Below are 21,364 nucleotides of genomic sequence, written 5' to 3'. Positions count from 1 at the left end.
AAGCCATCAGGTTTTGTTTTAGCATTGGCAATGTTGATTTTATGTGGACTTTCCTATAATTTCCAGCCTGAGTACATCCATGTATAGATTGTCTCTCTCTGAACACTACTGTCATTTCTCCCCTTTCACTTGTAATACAGAGGAGAGTGAGTCACATTTCCAATTTGCAGTTGAAAAGTCTGTAACTGCAAAACAAAGAGTTCAAAGACTGCTGGTGAATTGATTATAGTGTTTAAGTTGGAGGTTTGTTCAAGGCGATGTAAAAGAAACTTGTTTTTGAGAACTTTTTCTTCAAAAGCACACACAGAAGGTGCCTTTTGTCTTGGCCCTGATGCTGGGGTGGAAGAGAGACAGTAGATGCAGACAGAGCAAGTACTGAATCATGAGGGGGCAGCAGATCCTCTCTGGATCTGAGAGGTGGAAGACTGAATGGGCAGGGCACTAAAAAGAGTTGAATGAGAAAATACCAAAGGTTTCTGTGGTTCAGAGAGGGCCAAGCATTGGAGAAACGGGGGCTGTCACCAACCGGTGATGGAGAATGAGATCCCTAATGCTCTCCACTGACTATTATTATTTTTTGGCAGATTCCCTATTATTCCCTATAAGGAATGATCCCCAAGTATATGCTTTTGAAACAATGGGAATTTCCTATATAATTTTCTTCTTACTGAGATCATTCTTCATAATGGTAGAAATGACTTTTTAAACATAGCTAAGATGTCTCTTAAGATAGTAGTGGCATCAGAGTGAACGGTTTAATGCCATTTGGTATGATATTCTTCTCATGTATTTTTTCTTTCCACTGTCTGCAGAATTTCCCATGTCCTACTTTGCAATGTAACCCAGAGGGTATCATTCTGGTTTGTGGTTACAGACCCTTCAAAAAATCACACCCTTCCTGCTGTTGAGGTGCAATCAGCCATAAGGTAATCACCCTTAAATATGCCTTCTATTAGTCAATCAACTTGCTGATTAATTCAACTGTTTTTAAAAATAGATATTGAAGAGTTTTATCTGTTTCACACATGAATTATTTATTAAAATGACAAAGATTTCATTTTGTTAGTTTCTGTTAGAGATGAGTATAGATCAGTAGTTCTCATCCAGGGGCAATTTTGCCTTCAAGGAGACATTTGGCAATATCTGGAGACATTTTGCAATGTCTGGAGACATTTTTATTGTCACAGCTGGAGGGGGTGGTGGTACCACCAGCATTGAGTAAGCAGAAGTTAGGGAGCCAATAGCTTACCTTTTTCAGTCAATATATAGTCTTTACTTTAAAAATATAATTTTTTTAAAAAAAAGTTAAAATCATGACTCTCATGCAAACTAAACATTATTACTATCAAAAATTTTATCTCATTAGTTAATGAGGGCACTAGTAAGATGTTAAATTCTTTTTCAAGGAGACTTCAAGGAACCACCCATATATAGAAAGTGAGGAATGGCAAAATGCATTTACAGAAGGATGCATCAGTCTATTTTTCAGGCAGTAACCAATTATGTTCCACTAGACACAGTTCATTTGATTTTCTATGGACAAGAATCATTTACATTATGTTAGTTTTCAGGAACTTGGGGATTTGCAAAGTAGCTCAAAGACCGTAAGAGATGGAAATTGCCTAGAAAGGTGCTCTCAGCAGGACAATCAGGAAAAAGTCCAGTACTCTGTTTTGCCCATTTCAAGTATTTTACAATTTTTCCTGACTTCCCGACAGTTGTACTCCTCCCCTCCTTATGATCGTAAGAAACTCAAAAGTGAAACGAATTCGAGACTTTCAAGAATTAGGAGGATGCAACTTGTATTTCTTTCAATTACTGTGCCTTTGGTATGTGTCAAAACTTCAAATACCACATGTGATTGATGTTGGGCAAAGATATACTCAAAAAATGAGCTCAGGAAATAAACTAGAACAAAGCAAAGTAGCTCTCCCCACACAAGATTTACAAGTTACTGAAATACATATTATTCTTTTTACCAAGGATAAATACCTACTGGAATAACTCATTAGCTCTCTGTAAAATGTTAACACTTAAGATAATGAGTATATAATCAAATGTCAAAGGTTTTTGTGAACATCATCTATTTCTTTTGCTGAAGCAAAGGCACTGAGGATTTATACCGATTGGAAATGGTTGAATCTGCCCTAACAAGAAAGTTTGAACTAAATTGCTTCTTCACTGTGGCCACTAAGAATACTGTTAAGACTCTCACCACTTAGGGAGTAAGAATTATAAATATCATATTTCATGTGAAAAAAGATTTTATTCATGTCTTGTGATCTGTGAGGGCTACAAGGAAAATGAAGGCACTGGGTTAAACCAGTCCTTCAGTTGATAGGAGGAGGAAGAGTGAGTGCTTAGGGTGAAGGTCTGGGAAGTATTAATACATGAATATGTTCACAACAAAATGTCTTTTTCAAGGGTCCTAGCAGGAGAATCTATTTAGGAAGTGGGGATAGCCAATAGAATGAGAATTTATGTCAGGGAATTAGTAGGGCACATCAGGATTGGATGAAAATAAAGGAAACTATACAACAAAGGAAGGATAGAGTGAAAAAAAGGAGATGGTGTTTAGAGAGCAAATAATAGGAATTTCAAGGCTGAAGAATCTAAGTGATTGGGCAAAATAATACTAGTTCCACCTAATATTTGCATACCACTTTTTGGTTCACAAGGAATGTTCTTATGCATCTGTGGCATTTAATAATGACACCAACAGTTTTTTTTTTTGTTTTCTTTTTAAGAGACAGAGTCTGGCTTTGTTGCCCAGGCTATAGTACAGTAGCATGATAATAGCTCACTGCAGCCTTGAACTCCTGGGGTTCAAGTGATCCTCTTGTCTCAGCCTCCTGAGTAGCTGGGACTACAGGGATGTGCCACTATGCCTGGCTAATTTAAATTTTTTTTTTTTTTTGTAGAGACAGGGTCTTACTATGTTGCCCAGGCTGCCCTTGAACGGGCCTCAGGCGATCCTCCTGCCTCAGACTCCCAAAGTGCTGGGATTACAGGCATGAGCCATTGCACCCAGCCAACACCAATAATTTTTCAGTAATTACTATTATCTCTCCTTTATAAATGAAGAAACTGAGGCTCAGGGAGATTAATTGATTTGTTAAGGCCACCATGCTAGAAAGAGAAAGTGAGGACTTGAACCTAGGCATCCTGCCACCATATCCAGTGATTTTTCCTGTTTACCAGAGTACACAAAGAACTGAAACAGACATCTTAGAATTGGTTGGTCATTCCTTTACACAAAGTGCTTAGGGTGAAGGTCCAGGAAGCACGTGAATTTGTTCACAAAATGTCTATTTCAAAGGTCCTAGCAGGATAAACTGTTTAGGAAGTGGGGATAGCCAACAGAATGAGAATTACAAAATTCTCATTTCAAGTAAAATAATTGAAATGGGCAAAAAAGAGTACTGGACTTTTTACCAATACAGAGTATACATAGTATGAGGTAAAGGAGTGACCAACTAATTCCAAGATGTCTGTTTTAGTTCTTTTGTGAGGGCGTGGCCTAATTCAACAGCACTCTTGGCTGAAAGATATACATGATGCTTGATGCCAATTGGTGATTCCAGTGGTGGAGCAGATTTAATATGTACCTGAGCTAGAACTTCCAGTCAGTCTGTGAGATGATAGAATACATTCCAAGCCTAGAGTGAGCAAGTAACAAAGGGTTAACCAACTAGGAAGATAGAATGAGAATGCAGAGCAACTTCTCATTTTTCTCTGAGTTATATCTTAGCAGTGGGTTTCATTATTTTGTGGAAAAGTTTGTGCTCTCAGATGTTCAATATTAGGTTATGACAAAATAAAATATTCCATTGTTGGATAAAAATCCCTTGTTGTAGATTATCTGGCTAGAGTTCACTTTCACATCCATGAATAATCATGCCACAGCATAGTTATTTATTTACTAAAGGGGGTCTTTCGTGATAGCCTGGTGCTGGCCTGCAGAGATTCTCAAGCCATACTATCAGGCTGTAGACTTGGGCTGTCTGGTACCGTAGCCACCAGCCAAATGTGGTTATTAAGCACCTGAAATGTGGCTAGTTCAAAGTCAGTTGTGCTCACAGTATAAAACATAAGCCAAATTTCAAAGACATTGTACAAAATAAAATGTGGAGCCCCAGCCTGGGCAATATAGCAAGACCCTGTTTACACACACACACACACACACACACAGCCAGGTGTGGTGGCACACACCTGTGGTCCTAGCTACTTGGGAGGTTGATGCAGGAGGATTGCTTGAGCCCAGGAGTTTGAGGCTGCAATGAACCATGATCGTTCCTGTCTCAAAAAACAAACAAACAAACAAACAAACATGCAAAGTGAACTTGATACTGTTTACATGTTGAAATTACATTTTCTTGGATATATTGGACAAAAAATACATTATTAAAATTAGTTTCATCTGTTTATTTTAGTGCAGCTACTAGAAAATTTTAAGTCACACGAAGCTCACATTATATTTCTGTTTTCCAGGGCTGCTCTAGAGGTAGACAAAGGCAGCTTGCATAATATGAATTCAGTAAAGGTCATAAAATATCTCCAAGGACTCTCCAGTTTACAGTTAGAAATTCACTTATTTGGTTTCAATTAAATAAGTCTTTGCTACCAACCTCTCCTTAACTGCCACCACCACTAAAAATGCAGATATTTCCTAGGAAAAGTAACATTTTTCTAAGCTTTTGAACTCCTAAATCATTAATGTCTTTAGTCCTATGGAACTACTTGCAATTTGCTGAACAAGTCTTACTTTACCTTGTTTCCATTCCTGTGCTCACCACATACTTTGGTCTAAAAACTCCTACTTGTCCCTCAAAACAGAGCTCAAAAATGGCCTCCACAGCAAAGCAGCTCTGACTTCTCACAATGGTGTACTTGGCCCTTCCCTCTGCTCACACTGTGCCCATATTTGCCTCTTTCACAGAACATTTTGTACCACACTGTGGTTGTGGATCTACTGATCTGTCACCCTTCTAGACCGTAAGCTCCTTGGTACTTTAATTTCACGTTGTATCTCCAGCATCTAGCACAGTATTTGATATTTAATAAGTTTTTGGCAAATGTTTGTTGAATTAATGAAAAAAATATCAAGATCAAGTTGGTGAATTTGAAGCCACTCCTGGTTCATGTTTTCATTTTTGCTTCTGGTTTTCTTTACTTCTCCTATTCATCACCCATATTTTACATGTAATTTTACTTTTGGGGGCTGTGATATTTATGTAAGCCACCTTAAATAGAGCTTTGTCATTCTAATCTAGATGCTACTCACACAGGACAGGTGAAACCCAAATTGAGGCTTAGCCCATGAGGATTCTGGGCTTTGCCCAGGAAAAAAATTCAAGAGAGAGCCAGAAGTAGAAGAAAACAACTTTACTGAAGAGGCAGTATTATAGCTCCTGTGATGTTACTGCTCTGTGACTGCTCCTGCAGAGCAGGACTACCCTGTAGGCAGAGACTAGCAGCTCAGGGCAGTTTTGCAGTCATATTTATACCCACTTTTAATTACATGTAGATTAAGGAGCAGTTTATGCAGAAATTTCTAGGGAAGGGTAATAACTTTGGGGTCATCACATCATTGCTATGGAAAGGGGTGGTAACTCCCAGGTGTTGCCATGGCAATGGTAAACTGACATGGCACACTGGTGGGCATGTCTGATGGAAAGCTGCTTCCCCGCCACCCCCTAGCTCTGTTTTAGTTAGTCCTCAGTTTGGTCCAGGGTTAGAGCCCTGCCTCCAGAGACGAGTCCCTCCGTCTACCTTACTACCTCTCAGGAAATAAAACATGGTGGACAGAGCTCAAAGCTCAGGACTTCTGGACATTCACAACAATGGGGGCAGCAGTGGATACATGGGTATCCCTCTGGCAGCTAGTGTTGTAACTTAAGAGAAACTATGGCATGATTGCCCTCAGCAAACTTTTTAGTCAACTTGAAGTCTCCTGCCAGGAGGATGCTTTGTTTATAGAGATATTTATAATCATGGAGAAACAGGTTTGTACTTTGTCTTAATAGTTTTTTTTTTCTGTCTTATTTTGTTTATTTTTAATTATCATTGCATTTTAGAATGAACAAGAACCGGATCAACAATGCCTTCTTTCTAAATGACCAAACTCTGGAATTTTTAAAAATCCCTTCCACACTTGCACCACCCATGGACCCATCTGTGCCCATCTGGATTATTATATTTGGTGTGATATTTTGCATCGTCATAGTTGCAATTGCACTACTGATTTTATCAGGGATCTGGCAACGTAGAAGGTAAGATATTTAAAAGGAGTGATTGAAAGAGCATTTTCTTATTTCCTCATGACTTGGAAAAATCAGGAGAGGATTTTCCTCTGGCTGAAGATAATGCCTTAAATTTGAAACTTTGAAAAAATTGGTGATTTTCAAAAATATCACTTATGCTCTTTTCTTTAGATATATTTTAGAGTCCAGTGTCCCTTACTTAACTAGGCTCCTTCCACGACTACCTTTCCCTCTATTCTGTACCACATAAATGTTTCATATCCAGGCTTGATTTTAATATCTGTGTTGTGATTTTGTAAGCTAGATGTAAGGAGCTAAACAGACTTTTTGGGTAGGCAGAGTTAATCTTTGGTAGTCATCCACATCCAAATGCCAGCAGGTTCATAGTTGCATGCCTCCCTACCTTGGCTTACCTCTTCTTAGTCCAGTGCATGCAGGCTACCATCTTGTCCCAGATGCCTTTGTACTGTTTTATACTTCCTTCCCTTTGATGGACACTCATCCCTTGTGTGCCTATGATATTGAATAGAGCTGTGTTGCTTGTGGCCTTTAAATCAACTCTCAGCATTAGACATCACCTGGAACACTTGTTTAACATGTAGGTTCTTTGGCCCTATTGCAGACCCACTAAATTAGAATCTCTGAAGGGATGCATTTTAATGAATACTCAGGTCATCCTTATTCATTGAGTTTGAGAGCTTTCAATTTAACAATTTATAGGTAGAGTTTCACTTCTTGAGTTCGTTTACCTAGATTCTGGAGGCATTTGCAAACTTCGATGTCTAAATTATTGATACTGCTTCAAGAGGGAATTTAAGACCTGTGGGGAAGTTACTGAGGTAGTGGAGAATAAGAGGAGACAGGATTTCTCAGCATGATTTTGTTAACCAGTACCTCTAATCCAGGGGGGAAGATGGAAAAATCCTCAGCTTTTCACTAGACTTTAATGCTTGTAAACCTTCCTTTCTGATACTAAGGAAGAATAATTCTGGTAAGTGGTAGTTACAGTGACATGCATTTGAAAATAACAGGGACATGGTTTTTAAAAGTGTTGGTTCTTACATGGGACATGTGGGATGTGTTTGGCTAAGTAAGTATGTGTTTGACTAATTGTTCCTCTTGAAGTTTACTACTTTCCATATGTTTCACCCTAGTAACTAACAGAAGGTAATAATTTTAAATCTTGGGCTTTGTAATTTTATTCACAAATGATAAGTAAAATTCTATGAAATAAATATGGTTTATGTCTAGTCCTCAAATTAAATTCAAAGATTTAGGATCAAGTTACACTTACCTGATTTTTTTGATGATCTTGGCATGGCATGTAATGCAAAGAGACTTGGTACAAGATGTCCGTTTTGGTTTTTCTTTTGAAAATATTGAGAAATATTCTCATGCAATGCTTGAATACCTGTGTTTAATACTTTTGTTTTGTATTAATCTTGAGATGCTTTGATTCTGTGTTCTAACAACTGTAACATTAGTGAATTCACTCCGTCTACTTGGTTTCTAATTTCCTCACTAGTACAGTATAGTGTAGGAGTTAGAAGAATGGACTCTGGAGATAGATTGCTTAGACTCAATGTATTTATCTCTTAGATTCTGCCCTTGTATATAATCCATTAACTGTATGGATATCAGGAAGCACAGTGAGTCAGGGAAACTGAGCTTAGGAGAATATAATTTGTGGTGCTAGACTCAAGCTGGTTAAGTTTATCTTTACTGTTTGTGAATAGATAACTTTTCTAGAGTGACAGTGAGGTGTACTGGAAATAATTAACTTGGCGGGATAAAAAGAGTTAATACATAGAGTGCTTAGAGTGGTATCTGGCACACAGTGAGTGCTCAATAAGTGTTAGCTGTTACTATTATTTTATGATCTTGCCATTTGCTGGCCTTTCAGCTAGTTTGTATTGGGATCAGCTATCTCTTTCCTTCTGAGCAGATTCTGCAGTAATATAATAATTGGGTGTGTAGCATCATAATTTGTTGCCTGGGAGAAGTGAAGCTGTTGTCACAACCTTGCCTTTACAAATTTATTTCATGTTCAAACTGGGAAAGCAGATGGACACATCTCTTGTGTAAACCAGGAGAGCATCAATAATTAGCAAATATAGTCAGGAAAATTATGACAACCTTCTGAAGATAAATTGTTTGTTGTGTTTTAAGTTTGACACAATTTGTGGTGGGTTTCTCCTGGACAAAATGTTGCTTCAAATGTGAGGAGAGGGTGCAGTTTGAAGTGGGGAGAGCCCTGAAAATTGCAATGAAAGCCCTTTCTAATCATGGAAAAGATAGGAGTTGCCCCCAAAACCTTTAGTTTCGAGGAAGACAGTCAAAGGAATGTTCAACAATCTAATCCATACATTAGATAATAATGAACATAGTTTTTGTGGTACAGAATCTTAAACTTAGAAGACCTGGAGGGACCATGGGATTATCTAAGTCACCATTCTGCTTCTATGGAGAAGAGTGCCAGAGTCATCTAACACACATATATATATTTAAACTTACTATTGAGGAAATTTCTCAGCAAAGCTTTAACAATTCTGTTATCTTTGCCAATAACACCATTATATGAATTATTCAGGAACAGTGAGTGGCAAGTATGCAACCAATGGAGCCCAAACTAGGTAAACTCAAATACCAGCTGTGCCCTTTACCTGTGTAATCTTAGTTGAGTCACCTGATTTCCAGGGATCTCAGTTTCTCCATCTGCAACAGGGAGATGATGTTTCACAGGGCTTTCATGAGGATTGACTGACATAAATGTGTATAAAGTACCTAGGATATAGTGTGCACTAAATAAACAGTAATTATTATTATCCAAGATCGGCTTAAGCCATTGCTATGATTAAGAGGTGCTGGGAAAGGATCTCTTTTCCACCAAGATATTGTGGACAATATCTTGGTATTTTCCATCATACTGTAGAAACTTCTCCAATTCACCAACTCATTGCTTGGGATTTTATTAAATGCTTGTTTTATTTTATTAAGGTGTTGTTAACAAATAAAAGTTGTATATATTTATGGCATATAAGGTGATGTTTTGATATATGTATATATTATGAAATGGCTAAATCAAATAATTAACATATAAATTCAACTTATTTATGTGGCATTTGTCTTTCTGTGCCTGGCTTATTTCATTTAGCATACTGTTCTTCAGGTTGATCCTTATTGTCACAAATGTCAGGATTTCCTTCTTTTTAAAGGCTGAATAGTATTTCATTGTACCACATTTTCTTTATCCATTCATTCATTGATGGACACTTAGGTTGATTCCATACCTTGGCTGTTGTGAGTAGTGCTGGGTTGAACATAAAAGTGCAGAAATCTCTTTGACATAATGGTTTCAATTCTTTTGGGTATATACCCAGAGTGGGATTGCTGGATCATATGGAAGTTTATTTTTTATTTTTTGAGGAACTTCCATACTGTTTTCCTTAATGGCTGTACTAATTTACATTTCCTGCAGTAGTGTACCAGGGTTCCCTTTTCTCCACATCCTCACCAACACTTGCTATGTTTCGTCTTTTTGATAATAGGTATTCTAATAGGCGTGAGGTGGTATCTCATTGTGGTTTTGATTTGCATTTCCCTGATGATTAGTGAAGTTGAGCATTCTTTCATGTACCCGTTGGGCATTTGTATGTCTTCTTTTGAAAATTTTCTATTGACATCCTTTCCCCATTTTAAAATTGGGTTATTTGTTTTCTTGTTATTGAGTTGTTTGAGTTTCTTATATATTTTTGGATATTAACTCCTTTGCTGTGCAGAAACGTTTCATTTTGATGTAAATCCCATTTGTCTATTTTTGAATTTGTTTTTGTGCTTTTGGGGTCATTGCCCAGACCAATGTCATGGAGCTTTTCTCCTATGTTTTCTTCTAGTAGTTTTATAGTTTCAGGTCTTAGGTTTAAGTCTTTAATCTATTTCGAGTTGATTTTTGTATTTGGTGTGAGACAACAATCCAGTTTCATTCTTTTGCATCGAGATATCCAGTTTTCCTAACACCTTTTATTGAAGAGATTGTTCTTTCCTCATTGTGTGTTCTTGCCATCTTTGTTGAAGATCTGTTGACCATAAGTGCATGGATTTATTTCTGTCCTTGCTATTCTGTTCCATTTGTCTATGTGTCTGTTTTGATGCCACTACCATGCTGGATAAACACTTTTTAAAAATGCAAATAATTCTATGAGGTCTACTAGTCACCACAATAGTGGTGAATTGGTTAACCAGCTCTCTAAAAAATACCCTGATTTGTAGCATTTGCCAGTTTCCCATCAGGGCTGAAAAATTCTGAATAAATACCCTGATTTGTAGCATTTGCCAGTTTCCCATCAAGGCTGAAAAATTCTGAATAAATACCCTAATTTGTAGCATTTGCCAATTTCCCATCAAGGCTGAAAAATTCTGAATATTTAGCAATCAGCCCTTGAAAACCTGTACCAGCCAGATCTAGCACACCATTACAGCTGCCACCTCTTTGTGAAATACCTAGAAGAGGTTGCTTCTCTATTGTCCTCTAGATGAGAATAGCAGTTTGTGAAAATGAGAGATTTGTTGAAGGAAAGAAGTTGGAAAAGCGATTTTTTTTCTTTTATTTATTTATTTATTTATTTTTATTATTATTATACTTTAAGTTTTAGGGTACATGTGCACATTGTGCAGGTTAGTTACATATGTATACATGTGCCATGCTGGTGCGCTGCACCCACTAACTCGTCATCTAGCATTAGGTATATCTCCCAGTGCTATCCCTCCCCCCTCCCCCCACCCCACAACAGTCCCCAGAGTGTGATATTCCCCTTCCTGTGTCCATGTGATCTCATTGTTCAGTTCCCACCTATGAGTGAGAATATGCGGTGTTTGATTTTTTGTTCTTGCGATAGTTTACTGAGAATGATTTTGAAAATTTGGGGCAACAATTAGGGAGCAGAACAAGTGGGAAGGCAACCAGGATGAACTGCATATACTTCACAATAATGTCTCTACTAGATTTAGTGTCTAGCCACAGGCTAGAAGTAGGTGTGTTAGTTGTATGGTCAATTTTATGATGGTAGTGATAATGATGATGGCGATAGTGATGGTGATGGTGATGATGGTGATGGTGATGGTGATGAAGTTGATAATGTGATGTGTGTTTTAATAGAAAGAGCCCTAAACTAAGACTCTTTGTTTTGGGTTCCAGTCTCAGGCTCTGGCATTTGTTAGCTGTGTCCTTGAGCAGGTCACATAAGGAAAATGATGATAATATTTTCTTAAATAGTGTAATGATGAGAAGACAAAATCAGAGAATATACCTAGTGGTTTACATGCTAGAAAGTGCTATATCAATTTAAGTTACTAGCATGACCATAAAAAGCAGTTATAAAGTGCTAATTTTATATAACCTGGAACTTTGTAGTTTACAAGGACAGTCATGGACACAGCACAATGTCAGATTTACATGTACATACTAGAATTGATGTTGAATCCAGTATATAAATAGACTGTTATAATGTTAGACCTTAGTTGTATCTAAGATCACAACTGGGTCTTAGGAAGGGACCTTAACAATGATCCAAATCCAACCCTCCAGAAACCAAAGCCCAGATAAGTAAGAATATTTTATTGTTTATTGACCATCCATTCTGTGATAGGAGCTATAGTATGTATTGTGGATGAGACAAACATAAATAACATGGATGGTCCTTGCCTAAAAGGAGATTGTAATCTTATAGTAGCAAAGCCAGGTCAAAGACTTAGGACATAGAACCCTAGCTAATGCTCCCAGCTGAGTAGAGTCATTAGTAAATTTGCTTGGTTTGTTTCTAGTTATACTTATATTCCCATAAGGTCAATAGTAAATAAAAATGCATTTGGATTTCCACAGATCTTGTTTTTCACACAAGCGCATGTGGCTCAGTCAACACTTTTATATCCTGAAACCACATTCTTATAAAGTCTTAATTAAATGAATAGTTTTAAAAATAGAGGTGTAAATAAAATGAGTAATGTCATAGCGAATATAACAAATGTTTTTCTTGGCTGTTCTTAAATATACATACCTGATAAAAATCTAATGTAAGTGTGTTGAGTAAAGCCTGGGGAGAGTAAATAGAGTTCTAGGTCAACTCCTTTCACCAATATTGTTTCATTCTGAAAGACGAGTTACTCTACGTATTTGAGTGTCAGTTCCTTCATCTGAAAAACAGAGATGAGGCACGTAGTCGTGGCTGAGTGGTTAAAACGATGGATTTGAAAAACAGTGATAATAAAATATGCATAATATTGCAGTAAGAATTAAGTGAGATGATGCATACAAAACACCTAGTCTGATTTCTACCATGTAATAAATACTTAATATTATCATTAGCATTATCATTGCTATTATATGGCACATGTAAAGCAACTTGCCTACAGTCACATGGTTAGAAAGTAATAGTAACAGGATTTAAAACCAGATAGGTTTGATTTCAAAGTCCATCAATCTCACTGTGCTACAATGCCCACTCAAATCATTCCAGTAACCCTATTTACCCCCAGAATCATCCAGAGCAATTCTGAGGACGGTCTCAATTCCCCGATAATTGATTCTGTACTGTTTGAAAATCATATTTGTCTGTCTTTTATTGTCTTTCTGGCTATTCTTGGGTCTTGGCTCTTTAGCTCTATTTTTTTTTTTTTTTTTTTTTTTGAGACAAGTCTTGCTCTGTCGCCCAGGCTGAAGTGCAGTGGCAAGATCTTGGCTCACTGCAAGCTCCGCCTCCCGGGTTCACACCATTCTCCTGCCTCGGCCTCCCGAGTAGTTGGGACTACAGGCGCCCGCCACCACACCCGGCTAATTTTTTTGTATTTTTAATAGTTTCATCGTGTCAGCCAGGGTGGTCTTGATCTCCTGACCTTGTGATCTGCCCACCTCGGCCTCCCAAAGTGCTGGGATTACAGGCGCGAGCCACCACACCCAGCCTCTTTAGCTCTATTTATTTATTTATTTTGAGACGGAGTCTCACTCCGTTGCCAAGGCTGGAGTGCATTGGTGCGAACTCTGCTCACTGCAACCTCCACCTCCCGGGTTCAAGCAATTCTGTTGCCTCAGCCTCCCGAGTAGCTGGGACTACAGGCATGCGCCACCACGCCTGGCTAATTTTTGTATTTTTAGTAGAGATGGGGTTTCACCATATTGGCCAGCCTGGCCTCGAACTCCTGACCTCAGGTGGTCCGCCCGTCTCAGCCTTCCAAAGTGCTGGGATTACAGGCATGAGCCACCACGCTCGGCAGTCAGCTCTATTTTGTTTGAAGAGGGACAGAAATGCTCTTCCTGCTTTTGGCACCATTACTTTATCTTAGAACAGAGCAAACTCTGTTCCTCAACATCCCCTAGCTCTGAGGGCCACACCTGATACTTCTTTTCTCCCCTCTTTTGCCCCTCTTCTCTCTATATTTATGAGGTATATGAGAGATATTCACTCTCAAGGCTCCTAGGAGCTCGTTCCAGGAATTTTAATCAGTTTTTTCATCCTCTTCCTGAACCCCCTGACGTTGCAGGAATAGCAGAAGTAATTAACACTTAATTTTAGTTTTCAGGAAAAAGAACTCATGTTTTTAGCAGAACATCAAATCAGAATGATCCAGAAAGATAGTTAAGTTTTATTATTCTTAGTAAAAGCAATGCACAGGTAGTGAATCAGTTTATTACAGAAAACACTATGAAATGTGACAAAGTGATATATTACTGTTAGATAGCCTTTGAGCTGCTTATCATGTCCACCAAGCAGCAAGTTCCTGACACTGCAATTGGTGAAGCCCAGCAATGCCAGGACTCTGCAACTGGATCTATGGTTGTAAAAGAACAATATGCACCTAATTTGCCACTGACACAGCTCAGTTTGATAAATTTCTACAGCAATTCCCCTTGGAATCTTTTTGGTTGAGATATTATTCTTATTTTAAAGAAGAAAAACTTGTCCTCATTTGTTTACATCTTCCTTTTTAGTTTTTCCCCATTCTTTTGTGATACCTGATGAATCATTTTTCCTTGTTGCTGGGAAGGGGGAAGCGAGATTCCTTGTAATGATCATCACATACGTCTAGCTCTTTGTTATTTTTCTTCTAACTCCATAAATACTTTTTTTATTAACTGAAGAAACTGGAAAATAGGCCCTGGCAATTATTATTTCTAAGACTGCTATTGCATTGCCGCCTACTTCAGAATGCTTCATTTACTAAAATGTTTGTAATACAGGTTTCATACTTAACATATACAAATATCAGGGTAAAATTTGGCTGTCCACAATCTATTTATTGTTGTGGAAAATTATCATTCACTCCAAGCCCAGTGAGGAGTGATTTTGGGGGAATTTACATGAGATAGCCATTTTAAATGATGATTTATAAATAGACATTTGCTACTTACAGCTTCATCTTTAGAAGAAACATTCCTCTCTCTTATAAAGCATTAAAATGGGGAGAGGGAGGATGAGTATGTATGGCATTTTTCCCTTTCATTGAGTTCATTTTAGGACAAGGACTGTATCTCTTCCATACACATAGTAGACGCTCAAAATGTAGCTGTTAGTGAATGTTGGATACTATGAATGGAAGTGATGTGATTGATCGTCATAGAATGTTGATTTCCTTTGCTTTCTGGAGGACGTGGAAAGTGAACAATACACCTACCTATAGGAAGAGGAACCAAAGTGTTCTAATCCTCTGGTGGGTAATTTCACCTGGGAGGATCCTCTCATCACATTAAAATCTATGTCCACCCCAACCCATGCTGATTGCTGATTGCTGATGCTTGCCATGACCAGTGTGGTGTCTTCACTCCAAGGATGGAAAAATATAGCAGCCTATCTTTCCCTAGGTCTCTAGGACCACAACTCCTGACTTTCAACCCAGCATTGGGCCAGAAGTTTTATTAATAAATGTTTAAAATGTGGCATCTGCAATTCAGTGATTGCCTATTGTGTTTAATTATGATATTTGATGGTGGCATATGCAATGGTAAAATACTTTCAAATGATGACATTGGGATCTACAGAATTGGAATGCTACTTTACCTTTGTTTTAAATGAACAACTATTTGAAATTATTTAATAAACCATCAGCAAAGCCTAAAATACAAGAGATACAAGAAATTTCTTGTGTGTAAAATTCCCTTCCTTCCTTCCTTCCTTCCTTCCTTCCTTCCTTCCTTCCTTCCTTCCTTCCTTTCTTTCTTGTGGTAAAGCCCGTTCAAGGTCTACCTAGGGCTACTGCCTGAGTAACTTTACCTACAACATTAGTTCATACATACATACATCTAATTGTTCAATCTATCATCTATCTTCTGTCCATCTATCCATCCATCCATCCATCCATTCAGCCAGCCAGCCATTAATATATCATCTAGCCAACCAGCAATTGAACTACATTCATTGATTATTTTATCCATCTGTCCATCCACCTTTCATCATTTGTTCAGCCACCCACCCATCTTCTGTCCATCCATGTATTTATTATCCAGCCAGTCAGCCATTAATCTACATTCATTGATTCATCTACCCATAGAGTTGAATGCCTACTCTGTGCTGAGTCCAGGTCAGCTGTTTTGCAAAACATTTTTAAATTTGGACTTTTCTGATTAGGCTCCTTATTATGAGATTCAGGTCAAAACAAATTGGAGGGGGCGGGGCTGGAACACAGGAAAAACATATATGTGATCTACTCAGTGTATCACATCAGGAGAGACTTGTCAGTTTCTTTCATTGTTGGAAATTTTCACTAGATTTCTCTTTTAGCAAAATACAAGTGTCCTTTTATAATTAATATTTTGCTTATGGGGGTGATATCTTGAAACCATGTGAATATCCTGTTCTCCAACCATCTCTCACATAATGGTTTAGTATCCATTGATAATCCTCATCAGAATCAATTATTATTATATGGTGATTTTCTGTTCCTATTACTCTTTCTATATTCGTTGGCATTCTTCTATAAAAAAAGAGCTTTCTCTTTTCTCCACTTTCTTCCACCATATTCTTTTTTTGAAATATATACAATTTTTATTTGTCAATTATACCTCAATAAAACTGATAGGGGAAAATGATACAGAGGACAGCAATGGAGTCAGGAAAATCATGTGGGTGGGAAAGATGATTTAAAAAAAATTTTTTTTTATTATACTTTAAGTTCTAGGGTACATGTGCACCATATCCTTTAAAGCACATTCTCACGCAGGACTAATAGGAATTCCATCTCGGTCATCATTGGGGCACCTTCACCATCTCCTCACCTGTCAGAGACTCACCAACGTTCTAAGGGACTCTCATAGTGGTGGGACTCTACCCTGGTCACCACTGCAGTGCCCAACATCTCAGCCAGATGATCTCTTCTTTTCTGCTATTTGGCATTTCCACAAATTCGTGGGACAAGAGAATCCTTTGCAAGTCCAGGAGCCTCATGCCTAACATCATGCCTCCGTGGTGTCACCGTGGAGTGGTGCTCCAACATCCAACCTGTGATAAGCCTTAGGGAAACCCCTCCTTCTTCTGGTTGCCTAGAGGCACCCACCTCTCTTTTTTCTTTTACTGCATGATATCAAGCATAATTGTCTCATTGTTTTAGTCTTTCACAAAAGACAGGAAAAACCTTTGAATTTGAGTCTACTGTTTTCCACACTCCAAAGAAATATTACAGATCTGCATATTACTTCGGTTGGGGTCAGCAAGGTCTACAAAGGGTGAAACTATGAGAAACTCAAGAATTTATCCTGTCATATGGAATTTTTGGAGTGACCTGGAATTATAACTACAAGTTGTAAAGTAATTAGGGAAAATGTATTCTGAGTTCCAAAATCGTGACTTGCAAATTAACACAATTATTTTGTAATGAGTAGAGCCAAGCAGCAATATTTGAAGTTTATAGCACTTAATTTCTACAAAGTAATGTTAATTTTCTTTCTGATAGCTCATTTCTATTTGATTTTCACTCAACATTTTCAGACCATTAATTTGTCAAATCCCATGAGAGGAATTTATTACTTTTAGCAATTCAATTGTTATTAAGTTCTCCTAGAGATGGATTTTAAACTTGCGAATTTACTATGCATTTTCTTCACATTACTTCATGCAATTTGTGTGTGTGAGTGTCTATGTGTATATATGTGCATATACACTCATATTCATTCATATACATATTCATCTATATTGATTTTAGTATTCTGAATAAGACCACTTGTGTTGATCACTATGTATATGTCATCTATACAGACTTCTCATCTTGATAGTATCTTTTCACCTCACCAACTCTTTACGGTCTTTGAAATTTGTTTGAAAATTACACAATATCATTAAATTATTTCATTGTTCTAAGGTTCCTATTCCCCTTCCTGTTCTCCATGTTCGTACAGAAGACCATATGCAACCATGGTTATGGTCCTTCTAGATGCCAATCACTCTTTTTTATGTGCTTTTAGAAAGAACAAAGAACCATCTGAAGTGGATGACGCTGAAGATAAGTGTGAAAACATGATCACAATTGAAAATGGCATCCCCTCTGATCCCCTGGACATGAAGGGAGGGCATATTAATGATGCCTTCATGACAGAGGATGAGAGGCTCACCCCTCTCTGAAGGGCTGTTGTTCTGCTTCCTCAAGAAATTAAACATTTGTTTCTGTGTGACTGCTGAGCATCCTGAAATACCAAGAGCAGATCATATATTTTGTTTCACCATTCTTCTTTTGTAATAAATTTTGAATGTGCTTGAAAGTGAAAAGCAATCAATTATACCCACCAACACCACTGAAATCATAAGCTATTCACGACTCAAAATATTCTAAAATATTTTTCTGACAATATAGTGTATAAATGTGGTCATGTGGTATTTGTAGTTATTGATTTAAGCATTTTTAGAAATAAGATCAGGCGTATGTATATATTTTCACACTTCAAAGACCTAAGGAAAAATAAATTTTCCAGTGGAGAATACATATAATATGGTGTAGAAATCATTTAAAATGGATCCTTTTTGACGATCACTTATATCACTCTGTATATGACTAAGTAAACAAAAGTGAGAAGTAATTATTGTAAATGGATGGATAAAAATGGAATTACTGATATACAGGGTGGAATTTTATCCTGTTATCACACCAACAGTTGATTATATATTTTCTGAATATCAACCCCTAATAGGACAATTCTATTTGTTGACCATTTCTACAATTTGTAAAAGTCCAATCTGTGCTAACTTAATAAAGTAATAATCATCTCTTTTTGATTGTGTGACTGATTGTGGTCTGGAATTTATTTTCACACTGTGGAACATAGTCTTGTTTTTATTAGTTATCTTTAATCTGCTCTACAACCATAGAAATGAATTATTTTTGTTGTGTGTATCCTTGTTTGAAGACACCTTGTAGTTTTTAGGTTGATTCTATTTCCAGATAGGCCATGAATAATTCTAAATTCTAGGAACAATGATTATACATTTATTAATGAAAATAAAATTTGCTACTCAATTTCCCACTGCTATCACCCATAGTTAAAGTTACAGCAGTAGTCTCTAACTCACTTCCCTGCCTCCAGTGTGCCTCCTTGCATACAAACTCTAAGATAGGTAGCTGCATACAGCAGGTTTATTGGGGCATGCGCTCAGGAGATACACCTTTAAGAAGTGAGGAAGGCAAAGTGTGGCGGACAGCTGTTAAGGTGGCCCGCATCATTCCCATCTCTTGGTGTTCATGCCTTCATAGAATCCCCTCCCCTTCAGTGAGTATGGTACCTGTGGCTTGCTTCTAATGAATAGAATACAATAAAGGTGATGAGATGTCACACTCCTGCAATTACTTTATATTATATCTGAGTCTGTCTTGCTAGCAGATTTGTTTTTGAGATCTTCTTGCTGTCTTGATTCAGTAAGTGGCCATGTTGGGAAAGCCCATGTGAAAGAAACTGTGGTCAGCTTCTAGGACAGAGGTGTCCAATCTTTTGGCTTCTCTGGGCCAAATTTGAAGAAGAAGAATTGTCTTGGGTCACACAAAATACAGTAACACTAACAATACCTGATGAGCTAAACAAAATTCGCCAAAAATGTTTACGAATCTGTGTTGGGCCACATTCAAAGCTGCCCTGGGCTGCAAGCGGCCCGCAGGCCACAGGTTAGACAAGCTTGCTCTAGGAATTGCTGGTGACCTCTAGGTACCAAGGACAGCCTCCAACCAACAGCTATCAAGAAGCTGGGATCCTCAGTCTTACAAGGAAATGAATTCTGACAACAACTGGAGGAAGCTTGGAAGCAGATTTTTCCCCATTCAAATCTCCAGATGAGAATGCAGTCTGACCTACACTTTGCAGCCTGAGCAGAAGAACCAGTTAGGCTGTGCCCAGACTCTTGACCATGGACACTGTGAGATGATAAATGTGTATTTTTTTAAGGTCTTAAGTTTGTGGCAGCAACAGGTAACAAATAGAGTAGGATTAGGCAGAGGGAGAAACAACCAGAAACATGGTTACAACAGAAGCCTCAGCCAATCTTTCAGGAAGCTCAGGAGCTGTGGCTATTCCTGATTGAGTTAAGGGAGCAGGGCCTTTGTATTTCCACATTGGCCAGGCATGCCTGTGGGTGCCTTCTGGGAGAGGGTCTATCCTTGAAAAAGGCAGTTCACTGTGGCTGGATGCAATTCCCATTGAAGGACTCAGCTGTGAGCCTTCAATAGCCAATATTCTTAGCTGCTAGGGATGGGTGTATTGGCCTAGAAGAGGGAGCCCAGAAGTCCCCTTAGAATATCTACTGGTCCATTGTCTGTGATACAGCCTGAATGAATGCCCCAAATGTAAACCTGGTCCTGTTAGTTCCTAACACAGACACTTTTAAATGGCTTATCATTATCTTAGGCTAAAGCCAGACCCCTTAACACAGGGCCTGCTAAAGTTTGACACCCCCTCCATCTCCACCTCCCTCCCTATCTTCATCTCTCACAAGTTCTCTCTCTTTTCCATCCAGTCATACATAGATCTCTCACTTCCCAGCTTTTGAACAGGCTGTTTTCTCTACCCTACCTCTCAGCCACTCTTGTACCTTGTTCTTAGGGTCTTTCTCACATAAACATTTTGATCTCAGGAAGTCTTTGCCAGACATCCGGGATATGGGCTGCTAGAACAGCCAGATAATTATACTCATCTCATTGTACTGTAATTATTATTTTTCAATATATTTTCTATAGAGGAAGGGGACCACAAAGGCAAGAGTGTTTTAGGGCCCACAAAAGTCCTAATGCAGTCTTGTCTTCATAACATTTTTGTAACGCACTTCACTTTGCCCTTGACCTCCAACTAGTTAGAATTAACTATTGCTTTGTAATTTGATTATGTCTACACATTTTTATTTATAATGATTATAACGCTTCATTTTTTATACTTGTTTATATGTTTGTATCTTCACACTAAATATAATACTCTTAGAGGTAGTGTTCAAGTCACTTAGTAGAGTGCCTTCTCTCCGTTTCCTTATTTTCTCCCTTCCTTCTTTCTTTTTTTAAAAATTATTATTATACTTTAAGTTTTAGGGTACATATGCACAACGTGCAGGTTTGTTACATATGTATACATGTGCCATGTTGGTGTGCTGCACCCATTAACTTGTCATTTAGCGTTAGGTATATCTCCTAATGCTATCCCTCCCCACTCCCCCACCCCACAACAGTCCCCGGTGTGTGATGTTCCCCTTCCTGTGTCCATGTGTTCTAATTGTTCAATTCCCACCTATGAGTGAGAACATGCGGTGTTTGGTTTTTTATCCTTGCGATAGTGTGCTGAGAATGATGGTTTCCAGCTTCATCCATGTCCCTACAAAGGACATGAATTCATCATTTTTTATGGCTGCGTAGTATTCCATGGTGTATATGTGCCACATTTTCTTAATCCAGTCTATCATTGTTGGACCCTTCTTTCTTTCCTTTATCCTACAATCTTGAGCAAAACCAAACACAATCCATGCCCTCGTGAAGCTGAAAGTCTATGTAGTCAGAGCTCAATAAATGTGTGCTAATAAACAAGCACATGAAGTGGTAGCTGTTGCAAGCTCATAGTTTTATCCCTTCTGGGAGCAAAGCCTGCCCCTCTCTCTGTAAGT

The 21,364-nt window shown here is 38.1% G+C and overlaps 1 protein-coding gene across 1 annotated transcript in view; it reads left to right on the top strand.

The window, feature by feature from the left end:
- CLTRN (collectrin, amino acid transport regulator) overlaps positions 1-18,516 on the top strand; it is a 37,608-nt gene extending 19,092 nt beyond the window's left edge. The window contains exons 4-6 of the mRNA XM_003805720.4: positions 813-926; positions 6,078-6,272; positions 17,707-18,516. Coding sequence (XP_003805768.2) covers positions 813-926; positions 6,078-6,272; positions 17,707-17,863 — 466 coding nt within the window. The 3' untranslated portion in view covers positions 17,864-18,516. The remainder of the gene's footprint in view (positions 1-812; positions 927-6,077; positions 6,273-17,706) is intronic.
- The last annotated feature ends 2,848 nt before the right edge of the window (positions 18,517-21,364 follow it).

This window comes from Pan paniscus, chromosome X (assembly GCF_029289425.2).
Source record: "Pan paniscus chromosome X, NHGRI_mPanPan1-v2.0_pri, whole genome shotgun sequence".
Lineage (NCBI taxonomy): Eukaryota > Metazoa > Chordata > Mammalia > Primates > Hominidae > Pan > Pan paniscus.
Note: the sequence above shows the minus strand (reverse complement) of the source record. Positions and strands in the feature narration are given on the sequence as shown.